The 14858-nt window shown below is 40.1% G+C and overlaps 1 protein-coding gene across 4 annotated transcripts in view; it reads left to right on the top strand.

Annotated features, from left to right (window-relative positions):
• The window catches only part of atp8b4 (ATPase phospholipid transporting 8B4), a 239036-nt gene that overhangs the window by 133573 nt on the left and 90605 nt on the right, over positions 1-14858 (top strand). For all 4 annotated transcript variants that reach the window (XM_048562970.2, XM_048562969.2, XM_048562971.2 and 1 more), the window contains 4 exons: positions 4461-4574; positions 6217-6315; positions 7714-7775; positions 14682-14754. In XM_048562970.2, coding sequence (XP_048418927.1) covers positions 4461-4574; positions 6217-6315; positions 7714-7775; positions 14682-14754 — 348 coding nt within the window. The remainder of the gene's footprint in view (positions 1-4460; positions 4575-6216; positions 6316-7713; positions 7776-14681; positions 14755-14858) is intronic.

The following is a 14858-nucleotide window of genomic DNA, read 5'->3' as shown; positions in this document are numbered from 1 at the left end:
ATTATTTAAATCTGAAGAGAAGATAACAGATTAAGATTTTAGATAAGTGAAAATAACAGAAACTGACATCAGCATCAAAGGATGGGATCACAAAGAGGGGGGTTTAATTTTGAATTAGCCCAAGATTGAGAAACTGGCAGAAATGAGTCACATATTTTAAATCCCAAAGGTTGCAAGTTGCATGTTAGTTTCTGCCTAAAGAGGATTCAAAGACCCCGCTCTGGGATAAACAGTGAAGAAGACACAGTAATTTGGAGTGAAAGCAGGAAGTTGCCAAGCCCTGGCAGCTCGCATGCACAACACTGTAGAGTGTTGGGGAATAAGTGAGACACTGACAATAATTTATACATCATCTTATAAATGAGAATTATCTCTGGGGTGAAGTGGTTAGGCCACCACTTGTCTTTCCCTCAGATGTAAGTGAACCTGTAGGCTCCATAATATGGCAAATGATTAATAACCAGATTTATGGGGCAGTTTGTATTGATTTGTAAACAATACTGGATGTACTTAAAAGTTTTGAGGAAAGCAAAGTACATAAAAGGAAATACAGAAATTTATTCTCCTGATTTCCAGAATTTGAAAGGTCATCCTTTACGATGTTTGCACATTTGATGACAAGGCGTTTACTTTTCAGCCTGAGAAGTACTTCACATACAGCCATTTGTGCGTCAGTTGGCCAGTGAGTGGGGTCAAGCTTGGAAAAAGCATCTCCTCCATAAATAAACAGTCTGCTGTCAGTCATAGAAACAATTTCAAAATTTATCTCAGAAAAGATTGCATCTCTGAATGAAAGATGTTGTGAAACTAATTTTTTTTTGTTTTTAAGTTGCAAGTATTCAAAACAATAATATCTTTTGTCAGCTGTGGTTCAGTGCTCTTTGACTGTAAGGTGGGAAATTCTCATCAACAGCAAATTCTCTGGTGGCCAATCCAGTTGTTATTTATGAATTCCGAACTTTAATTCAAGGAGGGTAATTTGTCTGATAAAAGCACGTTGAAATTTAACCACCCAGCGCCATGAGTGCAGGAAGGCCTAGAATTATTAGCCTGACATCCACAGACTCATTGGCTGGACTCATAACATGGATGATATATTTTCCATATATCGTCCACTTCCCACTGAATATTTTTTTAAAAATATCAGGCACAAATCCATAATTTAAATAACAATTTCAATTTTTTTTTAAAAATGCGCTGACTCCATCTGGTGGACATTTGTGCATTAGTGGTTATATTTATAGGCATTGTATTTGATCTTTCGAAACATTCTTTTTAATTGCACTGCCCAGTTTTATCCTTGTGCATCTATTGTGTCAATTAATTTTTCCATCCAAGTATGTAGGATTATGCTCTGACATTTTTAGTATTTCTTTAAATTGTTTTAGCCTTTCAAAATGTCCTAATTATATTGATAAAACAAAAACTGTTTGAAATTCACTGTGTTCTGAATAAAGGACAACGTATATTTGGGCTGCAAGAGGGAAAAACTAACTCTTTATTACCACATCTCATTATTCTATTGCCCATTGCAGCAAATAATTAATTTTGTATGCCTTCCTTCCCAGTCAACACCCAAAACATTAATTTGTTGTTGTATTTGTTGAACAGGCAATGTTTTGTTACAGAGATAGTGGGAACTGCAGATGCTGGAGGATCTGAGAAAACAAGGTGTAGAGCTGGATGAACACAGCAGGCCAAGCAGCATCAGAGGAGCTCCTCTGATGCTGCTTGGCCTGCTGTGTTCATCCAGTTCTACACCTTGTTATCGAATATTTTGTCACAATTTTGATTTCAGTTCCCAGCATTCTTCTGAAGGCATGCTTGAAATTAATTATCAAATCACTGTTTCTAGTCTGGATGAAAGCAAATCTAGCCTTTTGAGTTATTCACACTTACCAAAGCAAATGTTTTTCTTCGTTGAGTGATTTAAGCCCTTCTTCAAAGCCTGGTGTGTGACTTCCTTTCTCAATTTGTAGTCTGTCTGTGGACAGAGCACAGAAACCTTGATACTTGGCTTGCTTGTTATGTATGGTATTGCAAGAGACACTTACCATAGGTGTGGTAGGTCATGGGTAAACTAACAATGGCAAGAACAGACTTGATTATGTAAAGAAAAATATTAGAGTACATGACAGCAACTCTGAAAACTATTGCTTTCTGCATTGCATAGTTGATCAGGCATGAGCAGACAATATTGACAGATCATCCTACAGCATGACTGGGTGACATCAGAAAGTTAGTTGGAGTGTAATGTTTCAGAAGCTGTGTTTTGTCTTCCCCTGAAGTCGTCCTGGTGTGATTGTTAATGATTCACCTGGCATAGCCACTTTCTGCACTCATTCTGTCCCCGCTGGAGACCAATATCGTTTAGCTTCAAAAACAAGTCTAGTTTCATCATCTCAGCTAAAATTTAAACAAATCAAATATTTGCACAACTTAATGACACTGATTTCGGAACCATATTCCCTGCGATAGGTCATGGACAGACCTGGGCAGGATTGACTGGAGTGAGAGGTTGGCAGGGGAAACAGTAACTGCGCCTTCAAAGGGAAGATTTTTTTTAAGTAGTCATCACAAACAAAAAAAGGTAGAACAAACAAGTCGAGAACACCTTGGATGACAAAGGAGATAGAAATTAAGACAAGGAAGAAAAATTGTGCTTTTGACAGGTTGAAAATAAAATTGAAAGCTAAGACAAATATTGAAGGCTCAGAGAGGAGGTGAAAAAGCAGTGGAGATAATAATATGCCACAAAGTCTTATATAGCCATTTGAATAGTAAACACTTGTAAAAGAAGTGGGACTTAATGGAGCCCAAAATGGAGATCCACACGTGGAGGCAAGCGGCTGAGCTGTTAAGTGAGTACTTTTTTTCATGTGTTTGTGAGATGAGAGTGTTGTTGGCTAGACCAACATTTATTGCCCAGCCCATATTGAACACAGGGCAGCTTAGAGTCAATCATATTGCTGCACGTCTGGAGTCCTCCTGTAGGTCCAGGTAAGGATGGCAGATTTCCTTTTCTAAGTGAACCACTTGGGTTGTTGTGACAATCAACATTAGTCAGCTGTTAGGCCAGCCCCCTCTATCCTGCATTTCATCAAAATCAGATTTCACCATCTGCCATGAACCTGTGGCCCCAGAATATTGGCCTGATGTTCTGGATTGCTAGTCCGGTGACATTACCGCAGTGCCACTGCCTCCCCGGTGTCACATTGATTCAAACTGTTTAAAACAGTGTAATATGTGATGAACAGTGAAGTCAGAATATATTGCAAGTAACAGTAATGAGCTGCCATTTACAGGCTTTCTAGTAAAACACATTTTCTAACTCTGCTTGTGTTATGCTATTTCGTTTGATGTCATCAATCATTTATTATTGAAGCTCTGTTACTGCTCATTTTGTGCCAGATGAGATGGACCTCAAGTTGCACATTTTCTGGGTTAACATGGGAGCAATCAATGTAATTCAAAGGTTGGGGAGCACAGCTCCTACAACAGAGCTACATTGGAAACCCATCTGGTGTGGTATTGGTTTGGACATTAGAGAGACAGCCCTTAAATATGTAAATAAGGAATTTAAAGCTTAGAACACGAACCAGAAATTGAATTTCTCTGAATTTATATTACCGGTAGTCGGAATTGCCTCTTGTACATGTCATTTTTGATATGGACCTAAGGGGAGCGAGAATTTCTCTTCCAGCTCCATATTTAATCTAGCCACAACTTCACCCCGCTCCCTCACAAAGTGTTTTATTTTGAGGAAACCAGGACAACGACCTTCCTAGGAATCAGATCAGCCACATAGTGGGGCCCTCAAGATAAACATCGTTGACAGTGAGCATAAAGGGCAACTCTGGCAGAGTGGTAATGCTCCTCGGGTTTTAATTCAGAGGCCTGGGTTGATGTTGTCAACTCTGATGTTGTAAACTCTCAAGAGTCAACTCCCACCAAAGCATCTGTGATAGAATTTAATTCAATCACTATGTCTGGATTAAGACACTAGTTTCAGCAATGGTTACTATGAAACCCAGCTGGCTCATGAATGTCCTTCAGGGGAGGAAATCTGAGATCTGAGCTCAGTCTTGGCTTATTTGTGATTCCTGACCTGGAACGGTTAACTCCTACCTGCATCAGAAATGGCCCAGCAAACTATTTAGTTCACAGGCAATAAATGCTGGCTTTCTCATCAACGTTTACAGAAAAGAACAAATATATGTTCACAGACACTTGGAAATCTATAGATGCAATACTTATGTTAGAAGCATTACGGGAAAAGTTATTAAAATCGCATTGGCAGCACCCGTTTACATTTTTGCACTGTTGGAGATGGTCTGTAGACAATCATAATGAAAATATGATTATTGCCATCAGTTTACAGCTTTAATATTAAGAAAATTCAGCAGTTGTTGATCTGATTTGAATACCTTTTCAATAATTGTACTTTTATGTTATTTCAGAGTAACCGCATCAAAACCTCAAAGTACAACATTATCACATTTCTGCCTATCAACTTGTTCGAGCAGTTCCAACGAGTTGCCAATGCATATTTTCTGTTCCTGCTGCTTTTACAGGTTTGTGATTTTAAAATACAGCTCACGAAAACCAGAGTGGAACACGTTTGCAATTGATCTGACTGCACTTACACACAGCCTACAGCCCGACTGACATTTCTTTGGCAGTGGAGTACTCAATAACATTTGCATTAAATATTAGAAAATAAACATTTTCATCTAATGAAACAAGCTCCTGGCTGCTGCTAAAATCAATCTCAGTGATTTTGACGGAGATAGTAGGAACTGCCGATGCTGGAGAATCTGAGATAACACGGTGTGAAGCTGGATGAACGGAACAGGAAAGTTTGACGTTTCAGGTCGGGACCCTCCTGTAGCATTATCATTATTACTGTAGCATTTCCCGACCCAAAACGTCAAGCTTTCTGCTCCTCTGATGCTGCTTGGCCTGCTGTGTTCATCAAGCTTCACACCGTGTTATCTCAGTGATTTCTAGCCTTTTTTTTAGTATGTTCAAATGATTCATACAACTTATTATGTGTCATGTTATATTTGACAAAAAGCACAACATATCGTCTGATTTAAGAAATTAGCAAGGCCACAGCCGTTGTGAAATAGCGACCCAATGTCTGAGGTGATTGATTACCATCAGAACATTATCTTATAGTTTATTTCTACCACATCTCTCATCAGTGGGCACTTGCCATTGAAGATGCAGTCTTTCCACTGTTGGTCTTGAGATTTATCAATTGATTGTGGCAATATAACGTTATCTTAAAGCAGTTCAACTAAGGAATAGGGAAGGCACCATTTCTATTGTCTACAATACTAGTTTTCCCCATTTTTTGCAGCTGTCCCTGTGGAGCAACCTGTGTAGTGAGGGTGCGGTGACCAGGAACTCAAGGGGGTAGAACTAAGAGTGGAGGGGGTGGGATGTGAATTATGAGCAACAGTCTTAAGTGACTCCTTTTCAGGGGTGTGCCATCCACACACAATTAACATCCAGGGCTCAGTTATGTACCGTTGTTTATTCAACGCTCAATGTCATCAGCTGCAATGACCTTCCAAATTTGACCATGGCTATGAATTTAACACAATGTTGAAATTAAAATGCTTCAAGTTAAAAGGACAAATTTAACACTATATATTTTTGGAAGTGGATTCGCAGTTTAGCCTGGATATTTTTAAATCTTTCATAAAGTTTAAAAATTTACAAGCTTCTATTTAGTTCAACTTTTATTTCGTCAGTTTTCGTTTTCCCTTCTGTTTGATTGTAACCACTTTTGTGTGTTAAATTTCAGCCTTGTCTTATGGGCTTGAAGTAACTTCAAATTATTGAATATGTGATTTATTTGGTATAAGTCTTTGAATGAGCTGAAATGGATCGTTTTATTTGATGTACAGCACAGGTTGAATGTCCTGTTTTTTTCTAACTGAGCCACGCTCATGTTTGTTCTTCACTTCGTCTTAACTTAAGGGCATCATTCCTGTTAATTCAGTCTGTTAGTTCAGATTGCTCAATAATTCAGTTGTTTTACTTAAAATTTGTTTTTGTAATTACATTGCTTAATTCCTATCTCTGGATCACTATTTATTCTGTAACAAATGAATCACCAGGTGCAAATTGAGCTAAATCCCATGAGTGTACACTTGTGAATTGTTTATCTTGTTTCTAATTGGGTTTGTCTTGTTTTTTTTCCAGCTGATTCCTCATATTTCTTCACTGTCCTGGTTTACCACTATAGTGCCTTTAGTGCTGGTGTTAACCATCACTGCAGTCAAAGATGCTACAGATGATTTTGTAAGTACTTAATTCATTTTGAGTGAAATCAGGCGCAATTGCAGTAGTTCATATTTTCAGCTGCGGTCCTTCAGAGAGGCACTGAGTGAAATGCTGTACAACAGTATTGGTGATAACAAAGTGTGGAGCTGAATGAACACAGCAGGCCAAGCAGCGTCTTAGGAGCACAAAAGCTGACGTTTTGGGCCTAGACCCTTCATCAGAAAACCTTTTTTGATTAAGGGTCTAGGCCTGAAATGTCAGCTTTTGTGCTCCTAAGACGCTGCTTGGCCTGCTGTGTTCATCCAGCTCCACACTTTGTTGTCTCGGATTCTCCAGCATCTATTATCTCTGAATCAACAGGATCAGTATACAACTGATGTTACTCCTTTGCTCATGCTCCAAGTTAATCGGAGGCGTGTGAGATGGTTTGTTGATATGAGACATTGTATGTTCATTTACATTTGGGCTCCTTTTGTTAATGCTACTTCGGTCAAGTCAACTTTGACTCTCAAGTGAATTTGCCAGCAGTCTGTAACTTTACAATGCACCATGCTTGAATTGCTGTTGGTATACAAATGGCAGCAGCCTTTAGCCTTCACAATGTAAATGTGGAAGAATCAAGCCATAAGCAAGGCTTTTGGTTTAGCAAGGTCAAAGTTATGTTTTTCAATCGACTTTTGAAGAATTTATTAATTTATGGTATTTGATGGACGAGGCTAGCCTTTCAGAGTCCAACAGCCAGGAAGAAAAAGAGTATGTTAAAAAGCCCAGTGTATGGGCCAATTTGCATTTTATCTTAGGGTTCTGAGAAAACAGAATGTGGGATTGATTTACAAGGAGGCTGGTGTCATTTTGAAGCTCCGGTCTCCTCTAAATTTGACAAACAAGCCATGAATCTCCAAATACACAGCTTGTTGCATTTGGTCACGTTATGATCTAAAGCACAACACTTGTGACAGTCTCTATGCTTTCCATGCATGATGGAACTGAAGAGTCCCAATATATCTCTGGACATTGATCACTATATTGTATGGGCCTGTAGCTTAAACAGACAGGCACTTCAGCCAAATTCCAGTTAACCTCATATGAACCCTTTGAAATCAACACCCCCCCATTGCCATTGGCTGTAGAAATTTGTGGAACATGAGGGGGCAGAAAGAGATGTTAGGGTATTAAATAGAATGAATTTGCTCATTTGAGCTGATGAACAGATTGCACTCAGTTATGGAAATTGTGGAAGTGGTTGAGCTGCTTGCAAGAAAATAGCTGACTTCAATTAATTCAGCAAAGGCCTTGGGATTAAAATAAAGCAATGCCGCACTTTTGCACAAAAGATCCCCTTACTTATGAAGAAGAACATTTATTCTCACAAAAACAATCAGTGGAAAGATAAAATCATTCTGCTTTGCTTTTCAGTTTCGCTACAAGAGTGATAATCAGGTCAACAACCGACACTCTCAGGTGCTCATTGATGGCAAGTAAGTGCTTTATAAATTTTCAATTTGGGAAGATGATAATGGACTGAATGGTCTCTCCCTACCATGAGGTTTCTGTGATGCGTTTAATATTTCCAAAGCAGTTGCTGCATACACTTGATTTAACAATTGAAATGTAAAGTTAACTTGTTTGCTTAATATTCTGCCTTTCTATTTAGCTATTGTTACAATTAATAATTTTATTTGAAGAATATGAATGTAACAAAAAACTTGAGCAACAATTAGCAGCATACTGATTAATCTTTGAATAGACTTGTGTTTGAACGTAATTATATGTTTGTAAGGATATATTGATAAGGCTATAAATAGGCTGTCATATCCTGCTATTAAAGAACTTTGTTAGCGTATGGCAACCAATAATTACAAGTATTGCAGAGAACTGTCAACCAGTGCCAAATGACCCAATACTCTACCTCCTGCAAATACCACTTTGCCCAGATCTTAGTGCTGATTGCCAGCCCTGGATCGGGTCCCAAGCTGTGCTCAAGTTCCAACCCCTGTTGAATTGAATGGAGCTATGTCCTGATGCAAACGAAGCTGTCCTGTGACTAACATTAATGGAGCAACTTGAATGGGAACAAGTTTGGAATCTTCAGCTCTCGGGTGGCTCGGTGCTGTATGGTTGGCACTGCTGCCTCACAGCACCAGGAACCTGGGTTCAATTCCAGCCGCGGGTGACTGTCTATGTAGAATTTGCATATTCTCCCTGTTTCTGCGTGGGTATCCTCCCACAGTCCAAAGATGTGCAGCTGAATTAGATTGGCCATGCTACAGTGCCCATAGTGCCCAGCGATGTGTAGCTTAAGTGGATTAGCCATGGGAAATGCAGGGTAACAGGGAGGGGAAGTGAGTTTGGGTGGGATGCTTTTTGGAGAGTTGGTGTGGGCTTGTTGGTCCAAATGGCCTGATTCCCTGTTTCCACACTCTAGGAATTTCATGAAATGCAGTGACCCTCAGGTTAAACCATTCCCAGTTCTGTCTCTGTCTCTGTCTCTGTCTCTCTCTCTCTCTCTCTCTATGATATATATATAGAACATAGAACATAGAACATAGAACAGTACAGCATAGAACAGGCCCTTCAGCCCACAATGTTGTGCCGACCATTGATCCTCATGTATGCACCCTCAAATTTCTGTGACCATATGCATGTCCAGCAGTCTGTTAAATGACCCCAATGACCTTGCTTCCACAACTGCTGCTGGCAACGCATTCCATGCTCTCACAACTCTGTGTAAAGAACCCGCCTCTGACATCCCCTCTATACTTTCCTCCAACCATGACCCCTCGTGCTAGCCATTTCTGCCCTGGGAAATAGTGTCTGGCTATCAACTCTATCTATGCCTCTCATTATCTTGTATACCTCAATTAGGTCCCCTCTCCTCCTCCTTTTCTCCAATGAAAAGAGTCCGAGCTCAGTCAACCTCTCTTCATAAGATAAGCCCTCCAGTCCAGGCAGCATCCTGGTAAACCTCCTCTGAACCCTCTCCAAAGCATCCACATCTTTCCTATAATAGGGCGACCAGAACTGGATGCAGTATTCCAAGTGCGGTCTAACCTAATTATTGCAGTAATGTTGAAAATGAAGACTTAGTTCAGGCCAAATCATTACTTGATATTCAGGAACTCTATAGGGTGCACCCTGCGTCATTTTAATTTCCCAGCTTTACTTTTTGACGCATACAATATGAAAAATGTCAAAAACTTTCAGTAATCTACCCGAGGAAACAATATATATATCTCTCTCTATCTCGCTCTCGATCTCTCGCTCTCGATCTCTCGCTCTCGATCTCTCGCTCTCGATCTCTCGCTCTCGATCTCTCGCTCTCGATCTCTCGCTCTCGATCTCTCGCTCTCGATCTCTCGCTCTCGATCTCTCGCTCTCGATCTCTCGCTCTCGATCTCTCGCTCTCGATCTCTCGCTCTCGATCTCTCGCTCTCGATCTCTCGCTCTCGATCTCTCGATCTCTCGCTCTCGATCTCTCGCTCTCTATCTCTCGCTCTCTATCTCTCGCTCTCTATCTCTCTAAATTCCTTCTTGATAGAGACAATGTAAGCAGATACATGACCGTATTACTTCCATGTGGACGTAGGTAAGGTTAAAAAGCAGACTAATTAGTTAATTGGACGATTTGGTGGGAGGTTTTTCAAAACTGAAAAAAGGTGAATTTCCTCTGGGATGGGGATTTGGTTAGGAATGGGAGAAGGCAGACTGGAGTTTATATTGAATGATGAAATGCAAATAAAAAGTTATACAAAAAAAAGACTCCTTTATATTTGAAAGTAAACTTGTAACATGGACTGACTCTCAGATTCCTTCACCTTTGATCTGTTAATGTACTTTTCCCCCTTTAAAGCATTCTTTTTTACATTGACACTTATAAGGCTACTGAGAGGTGCCCAATAACCCATGTATATTCAGCTCCAGCAATGAGCAAGATCTAGAAAGCTGGTGTAATAAAGGGCAGTCCATGTTTTCCACACAAGTGAAATGAAGGGAATTTATTCAGTGGTCATATTGACACTGTAAACCTTTTGAGGTAAGTTTTAGTTTGCTTGGGTGCTCGCTGAAGTGAGATAAACATCAGTTCTTTTACATCACCAATTACTAAGTTACTTCCCTTTTAGAATAATGTGCTCTGTTGACTCCTGACTTTCTGTTTTCTATCCTGGCTGTTTTATTCTTGTTCCCTAAAATACATTTCAAGTAATTTTAATGTACATGTTATTGAGTGTTGTTTAAAGGAAGGTGGCTGAGGGGAACACAATCTGTAGCATGTGTTTAGCACTTTGAAGAAAACACAACTAGGTGATTTGGTCCAACTGGCCTATGGCAGTTTTCTGCTATACACAGGTTTCCTCATTAACAATGTGGCAAATGATGGTCCTTTTAAGAATGAACCAGGACAGGTTCTGGTGGTAATAGAGAGCTGCTGATGTTCTTGGAGCCTGTCTTTCGTTTGTCTTAGGGTTACGGTGTAGTGGTGAGGCTAGAAAATCCCGGGTTGTTTCCTCTGGAGCAGTGAAGGCTGAGGGAAGACTTAAAAGAACTCTATAAAATTATGAGATGTATAGACAGAGTTGACGGTCAAAATCTTTTTCCCAGAGTTGAAATGTCTAATAACAGGGGCATGCATTTAGGATGAGAGGGAGAAAGTTCGAGGGAGGTGTGAGGGTCGTGTTGTTTTTAAACACACAGAGTGGTAGGAACCTGGAATGGGCTGCCAGGGCTGGTGCTGGAGGAAGATACAATAGGAGCATTTAAGAGATTTTTAGATAAGCACATGAATATGCAAGGAATGGAGAGACATGGACCAAGGGCAGGCAGAAAGGATCAGTTTAATTTTGCACCATGTTTGGCAAAACATCATGAGCTGAAGGGCTCATTCCTGGACTGTACTGTTCTGTGCTCTAACAGGTGGCTTCTCTATTGTGAGCTCAATTCCAGCCTTCATTGTTGTCCCTATTCTCGGGCCAGAATATGTGAGTTACGCAATTTGTTCTTCAAGTGTTTTGTTTTTTATTCTCCAAATATTTCCATTGCTTTCAAAATTAAATTAAGTTTAGCCGATTGCAGATGTTTAAGTTTGCTAATTATATTAATTAAAGCTTTTAGGAAAATGCAGCCAAACATACATTTACACAGCTACCTTCGAGTTAACACGACAGATGCATATAAGACCATAGATGAAACACCAGAGTAAATAATTGAAGCTAATTGTAGGAAGTGCTGCTGTTTCTCTACCAGGGCTTGAGCATAAAGATTCTAATAAGTGCAGTAGGCCTTCAGGTACACTATACACTCAACTTTATCTCTGTAATCTTCAAGATGATAGTTTAATTAGGATGAGTTTGAAATGCTGTTATTTTGATTCCAGGACACTCTTATTCTGCTCTCTCAACACTGCAGAGGTAATTAGCCACCTGGCAGCATTAAGAATTACACTGGATAAATAATGGATCGGTGTGAGACTTGTTACGTTTTGGGGGTTTATGATCACAGTCACCTAACATAGGCAGTTTCCCATTTGTAAGGAACTTTCAGATAAAATGTTCAGTTTAAAATGTTCAGCAACAACTTAAAGATGATATATTAGTCGATGAGACAAAGAACACTGTACAAACATGACCATTGAGGATAGTCTGCTGGGACCAAACGACGTACAGGCAATTGGCACAGAGTGTGTCAGTTTCATTAAAGTTATAAAGACAACTTCCTGATGAAGAGTGAGGGGACTTTTCCCTGGGTTTTCCCTCAATTTTTAAATTAGAACAGCATCCTGATGAGATCACCTACCAGGACTGCTTGATAATGACTGCCCTCCGACCCGCGTACTTATCAATAATGCCTGTTTCGAGGGGTCGGCAATTTACCTGTGTCAGTCACTCTTTTGACATTCTAGCCAAAGAACACAGAACAGCTACTCATGTTGTAAGAATGCCCATTGTCCTTTGCTCACCTGTGTCTCGAGCTTCGTTATCAATCTTTCTAGAACAAAATTTCTATTGTTCCAACCATTGCATTGATGAGAGGGTACACAAGATGTTATATCGGTCATTCTTTCCTGTCACCTTAAGGGAACATCTTGTCTTCAGTAATCCAAGTGAATATTGTGACTTTCTCAGAACTTTTGTCCTTTTTCAGTCTAAATGTTGAAGGATATAATGCTGCTATAGCAGCTGTTGTATCAGGTCTCCCACAATGCAGAAAGTACTAGAAAACTTCAGTTTTAAAGGGACTCCAATTTCCAATAAAGTGAAGTCAGCAACCTACAATACAAAGACTCAACAAACTTGATACCACAGAGAGGGAAACGTGATTCCAAATTTCATAGAGTATTATTTCAATTTCTATATTTTTACCCATCTATTTGACAATTAAATTCAATAGCTGCACTGTAACATTTCTGCTTATTGAAGTTAAATGTTTAAAAGAGCGTGTGGCATTTTTCAATTTCAAATTACTCTGACATTCCTAACAGATGGCACCAGTCTGTGACCTTCTCATGAATGCCATTAATGAAGAAGCATGGCATAACCAGGTCCAATTAGTCTCCATTCCACTGTATTTGGTATAACTTGAAGGGAATGAAAGTGAACTAGTTGCGGCATAGTTGGCACTACAGTATTCATTCCCACTTCGGCCAGAATAATGGCATGTGCAGGAAGTTCTGTTCGAGAGGATAGGTTGCTTTGCTTATTGGTTAGTGTTCTATTTCAGAAAGCTAGCTAGTGGAGGATACTGCTAGAGCAGATCTTTACTCAATCTTGCATTTATTTATGAAGATCAGAATTATAAACATTATAAATTATATGTCTCCTAATGCAATTGCAATGCTGTTCAGTGGGCGGCATGGTGGCTCAGTGGTTAGCACTGCAGCCTCACAGCACCAGGGACCCGGGTTCGATTCCCGTCTCGGGCGACTGTCTGTGTGGAGTTTGCACGTTTTCTCCGTGTCTGCGCGGGTTTCCTCTGGGTGCTCCGGTTTCCTCCCACAATCCAAAGATGTGCAGGCTAGGTGGATTGGCCATGCTAAATTTCCCGTAGTGTTTAGGGGTGTGTGGGTTATAGGGAGATGGGTCTGGGTGGGATGCTTCAAGGGGCGGTGTGGACTTGTTGGGCTGAAGGGCCTGTTTCCACACTGTAGGGAATCTAACCTAACCTAAATGTCTCTATATAATGGTTTTGAACCTTAATGAATCGAAGTTAAATCAACTAAACAAATTACCAAGTTACAGGCCCTTAAAGGACAGTTGAATGAAAATCAAATCCTTAAAGGGAGTTTGAAAAAAATTTGAATTAACATTTATTTGAAGCAGGAAATGACGCACTCAGATATGCTGAAGTGAAAGACCTAATTAATGAACTCCATCTGCATATAAGTACAACGAACAATTCGAACACCAGCTTCATGTATCTGGAACCTCTGTCCAAATCCAGCTGATATTGCAGGGATGAAGTATTTTGTGCATATGCTGACTATAAAGAGCTATTTTGATCTCTCTATTCATTTCCCAGTGAACATGGCTGTGGAATATGAAACCCGTGCTAATTTGGCACTAACATGGCAATCTCACTCACAGTGAAGACAGGAACATTCGTGCAGGAAATAGATCACATTTGCCTCTCTTTCTCTCTTTTGATGAGGCACATAACCAGAACAGGTTTTCCCGACTGCTTGCCCTTACAGCCTGCATCCATCATCAACTGTCAGTGTACAGAGGCACTCCCCCCACAGTGGTCCCCAGGCTACAAAAGCCATTCTGAGTTTTGAATAAAGACCAGTTGGAGAGAAGGCACCTCTGTTGTCTCAAGTTGTAGCCTGATGTTCCTTTTAAGCTGGGACGCCTCCCATTGGCTTTGTGAGACCACCCACTGCCCTTAAGCATATGGTAAGCTTGCTCTTTGGATGGCAGTTGGCTTCCAAGTGATGTTTTGTACTCAGTATGTGGGCTTCTAACATCCATTCAAGCCTGACTGTGGGGCTCGGAGAATGCTGGGAAAATCCTGCCCTGGGTACCTGAAATGCCAAGTGTTTTATTTTCCAACACAAGTGCACACTTTGAACATGAATATTTACACAAAGAAAATGCCACGAGTACAGTAAATTGTTCTTTTCACACTGTACTGAAGGATGTACAAATGACCTTGCTGAACTGAAGGTTCTTTGTTGAAGCTGGTTACGAGAAATAGAAACCGAGTCAGTTTCCCAGTTCCCAACTATCCCAATGTCATGACCATAAAAACAGGAGACACATAGGCATGCAGAGGATTGAAAACGAGCAAAGCTTTTTTTAATGATTGCTATGTTCTGTGTAGTGTGTGTATTCTACAGAAGTGACTTGCTGAGTGGGGGACAATTGTAACATGTTCTGCATGTTTTTGCCCAGGCTACAGAATGAGAAATGGATGAATGTCCGTGTAGGAGACATAATCAAATTGGAAAACAATCAGTTTGTGGCTGTAAGTGCTTGTTAAAATCCTAATTATTTATAAATTTGTTCTCCGGATTGACGCAATCCTGCCTGACTGTGTTTATTGCTAGGAATGTGTTATTAGGTGTTCTT

The sequence above is a fragment of the Stegostoma tigrinum genome, chromosome 33 (assembly GCF_030684315.1).
Source record: "Stegostoma tigrinum isolate sSteTig4 chromosome 33, sSteTig4.hap1, whole genome shotgun sequence".
In the NCBI taxonomy this organism is placed as follows: Eukaryota; Metazoa; Chordata; class Chondrichthyes; order Orectolobiformes; family Stegostomatidae; genus Stegostoma; species Stegostoma tigrinum.
The sequence above is the reverse complement of the archived record's forward strand: the minus strand, read 5'-3'. Positions and strand labels throughout refer to the sequence as shown.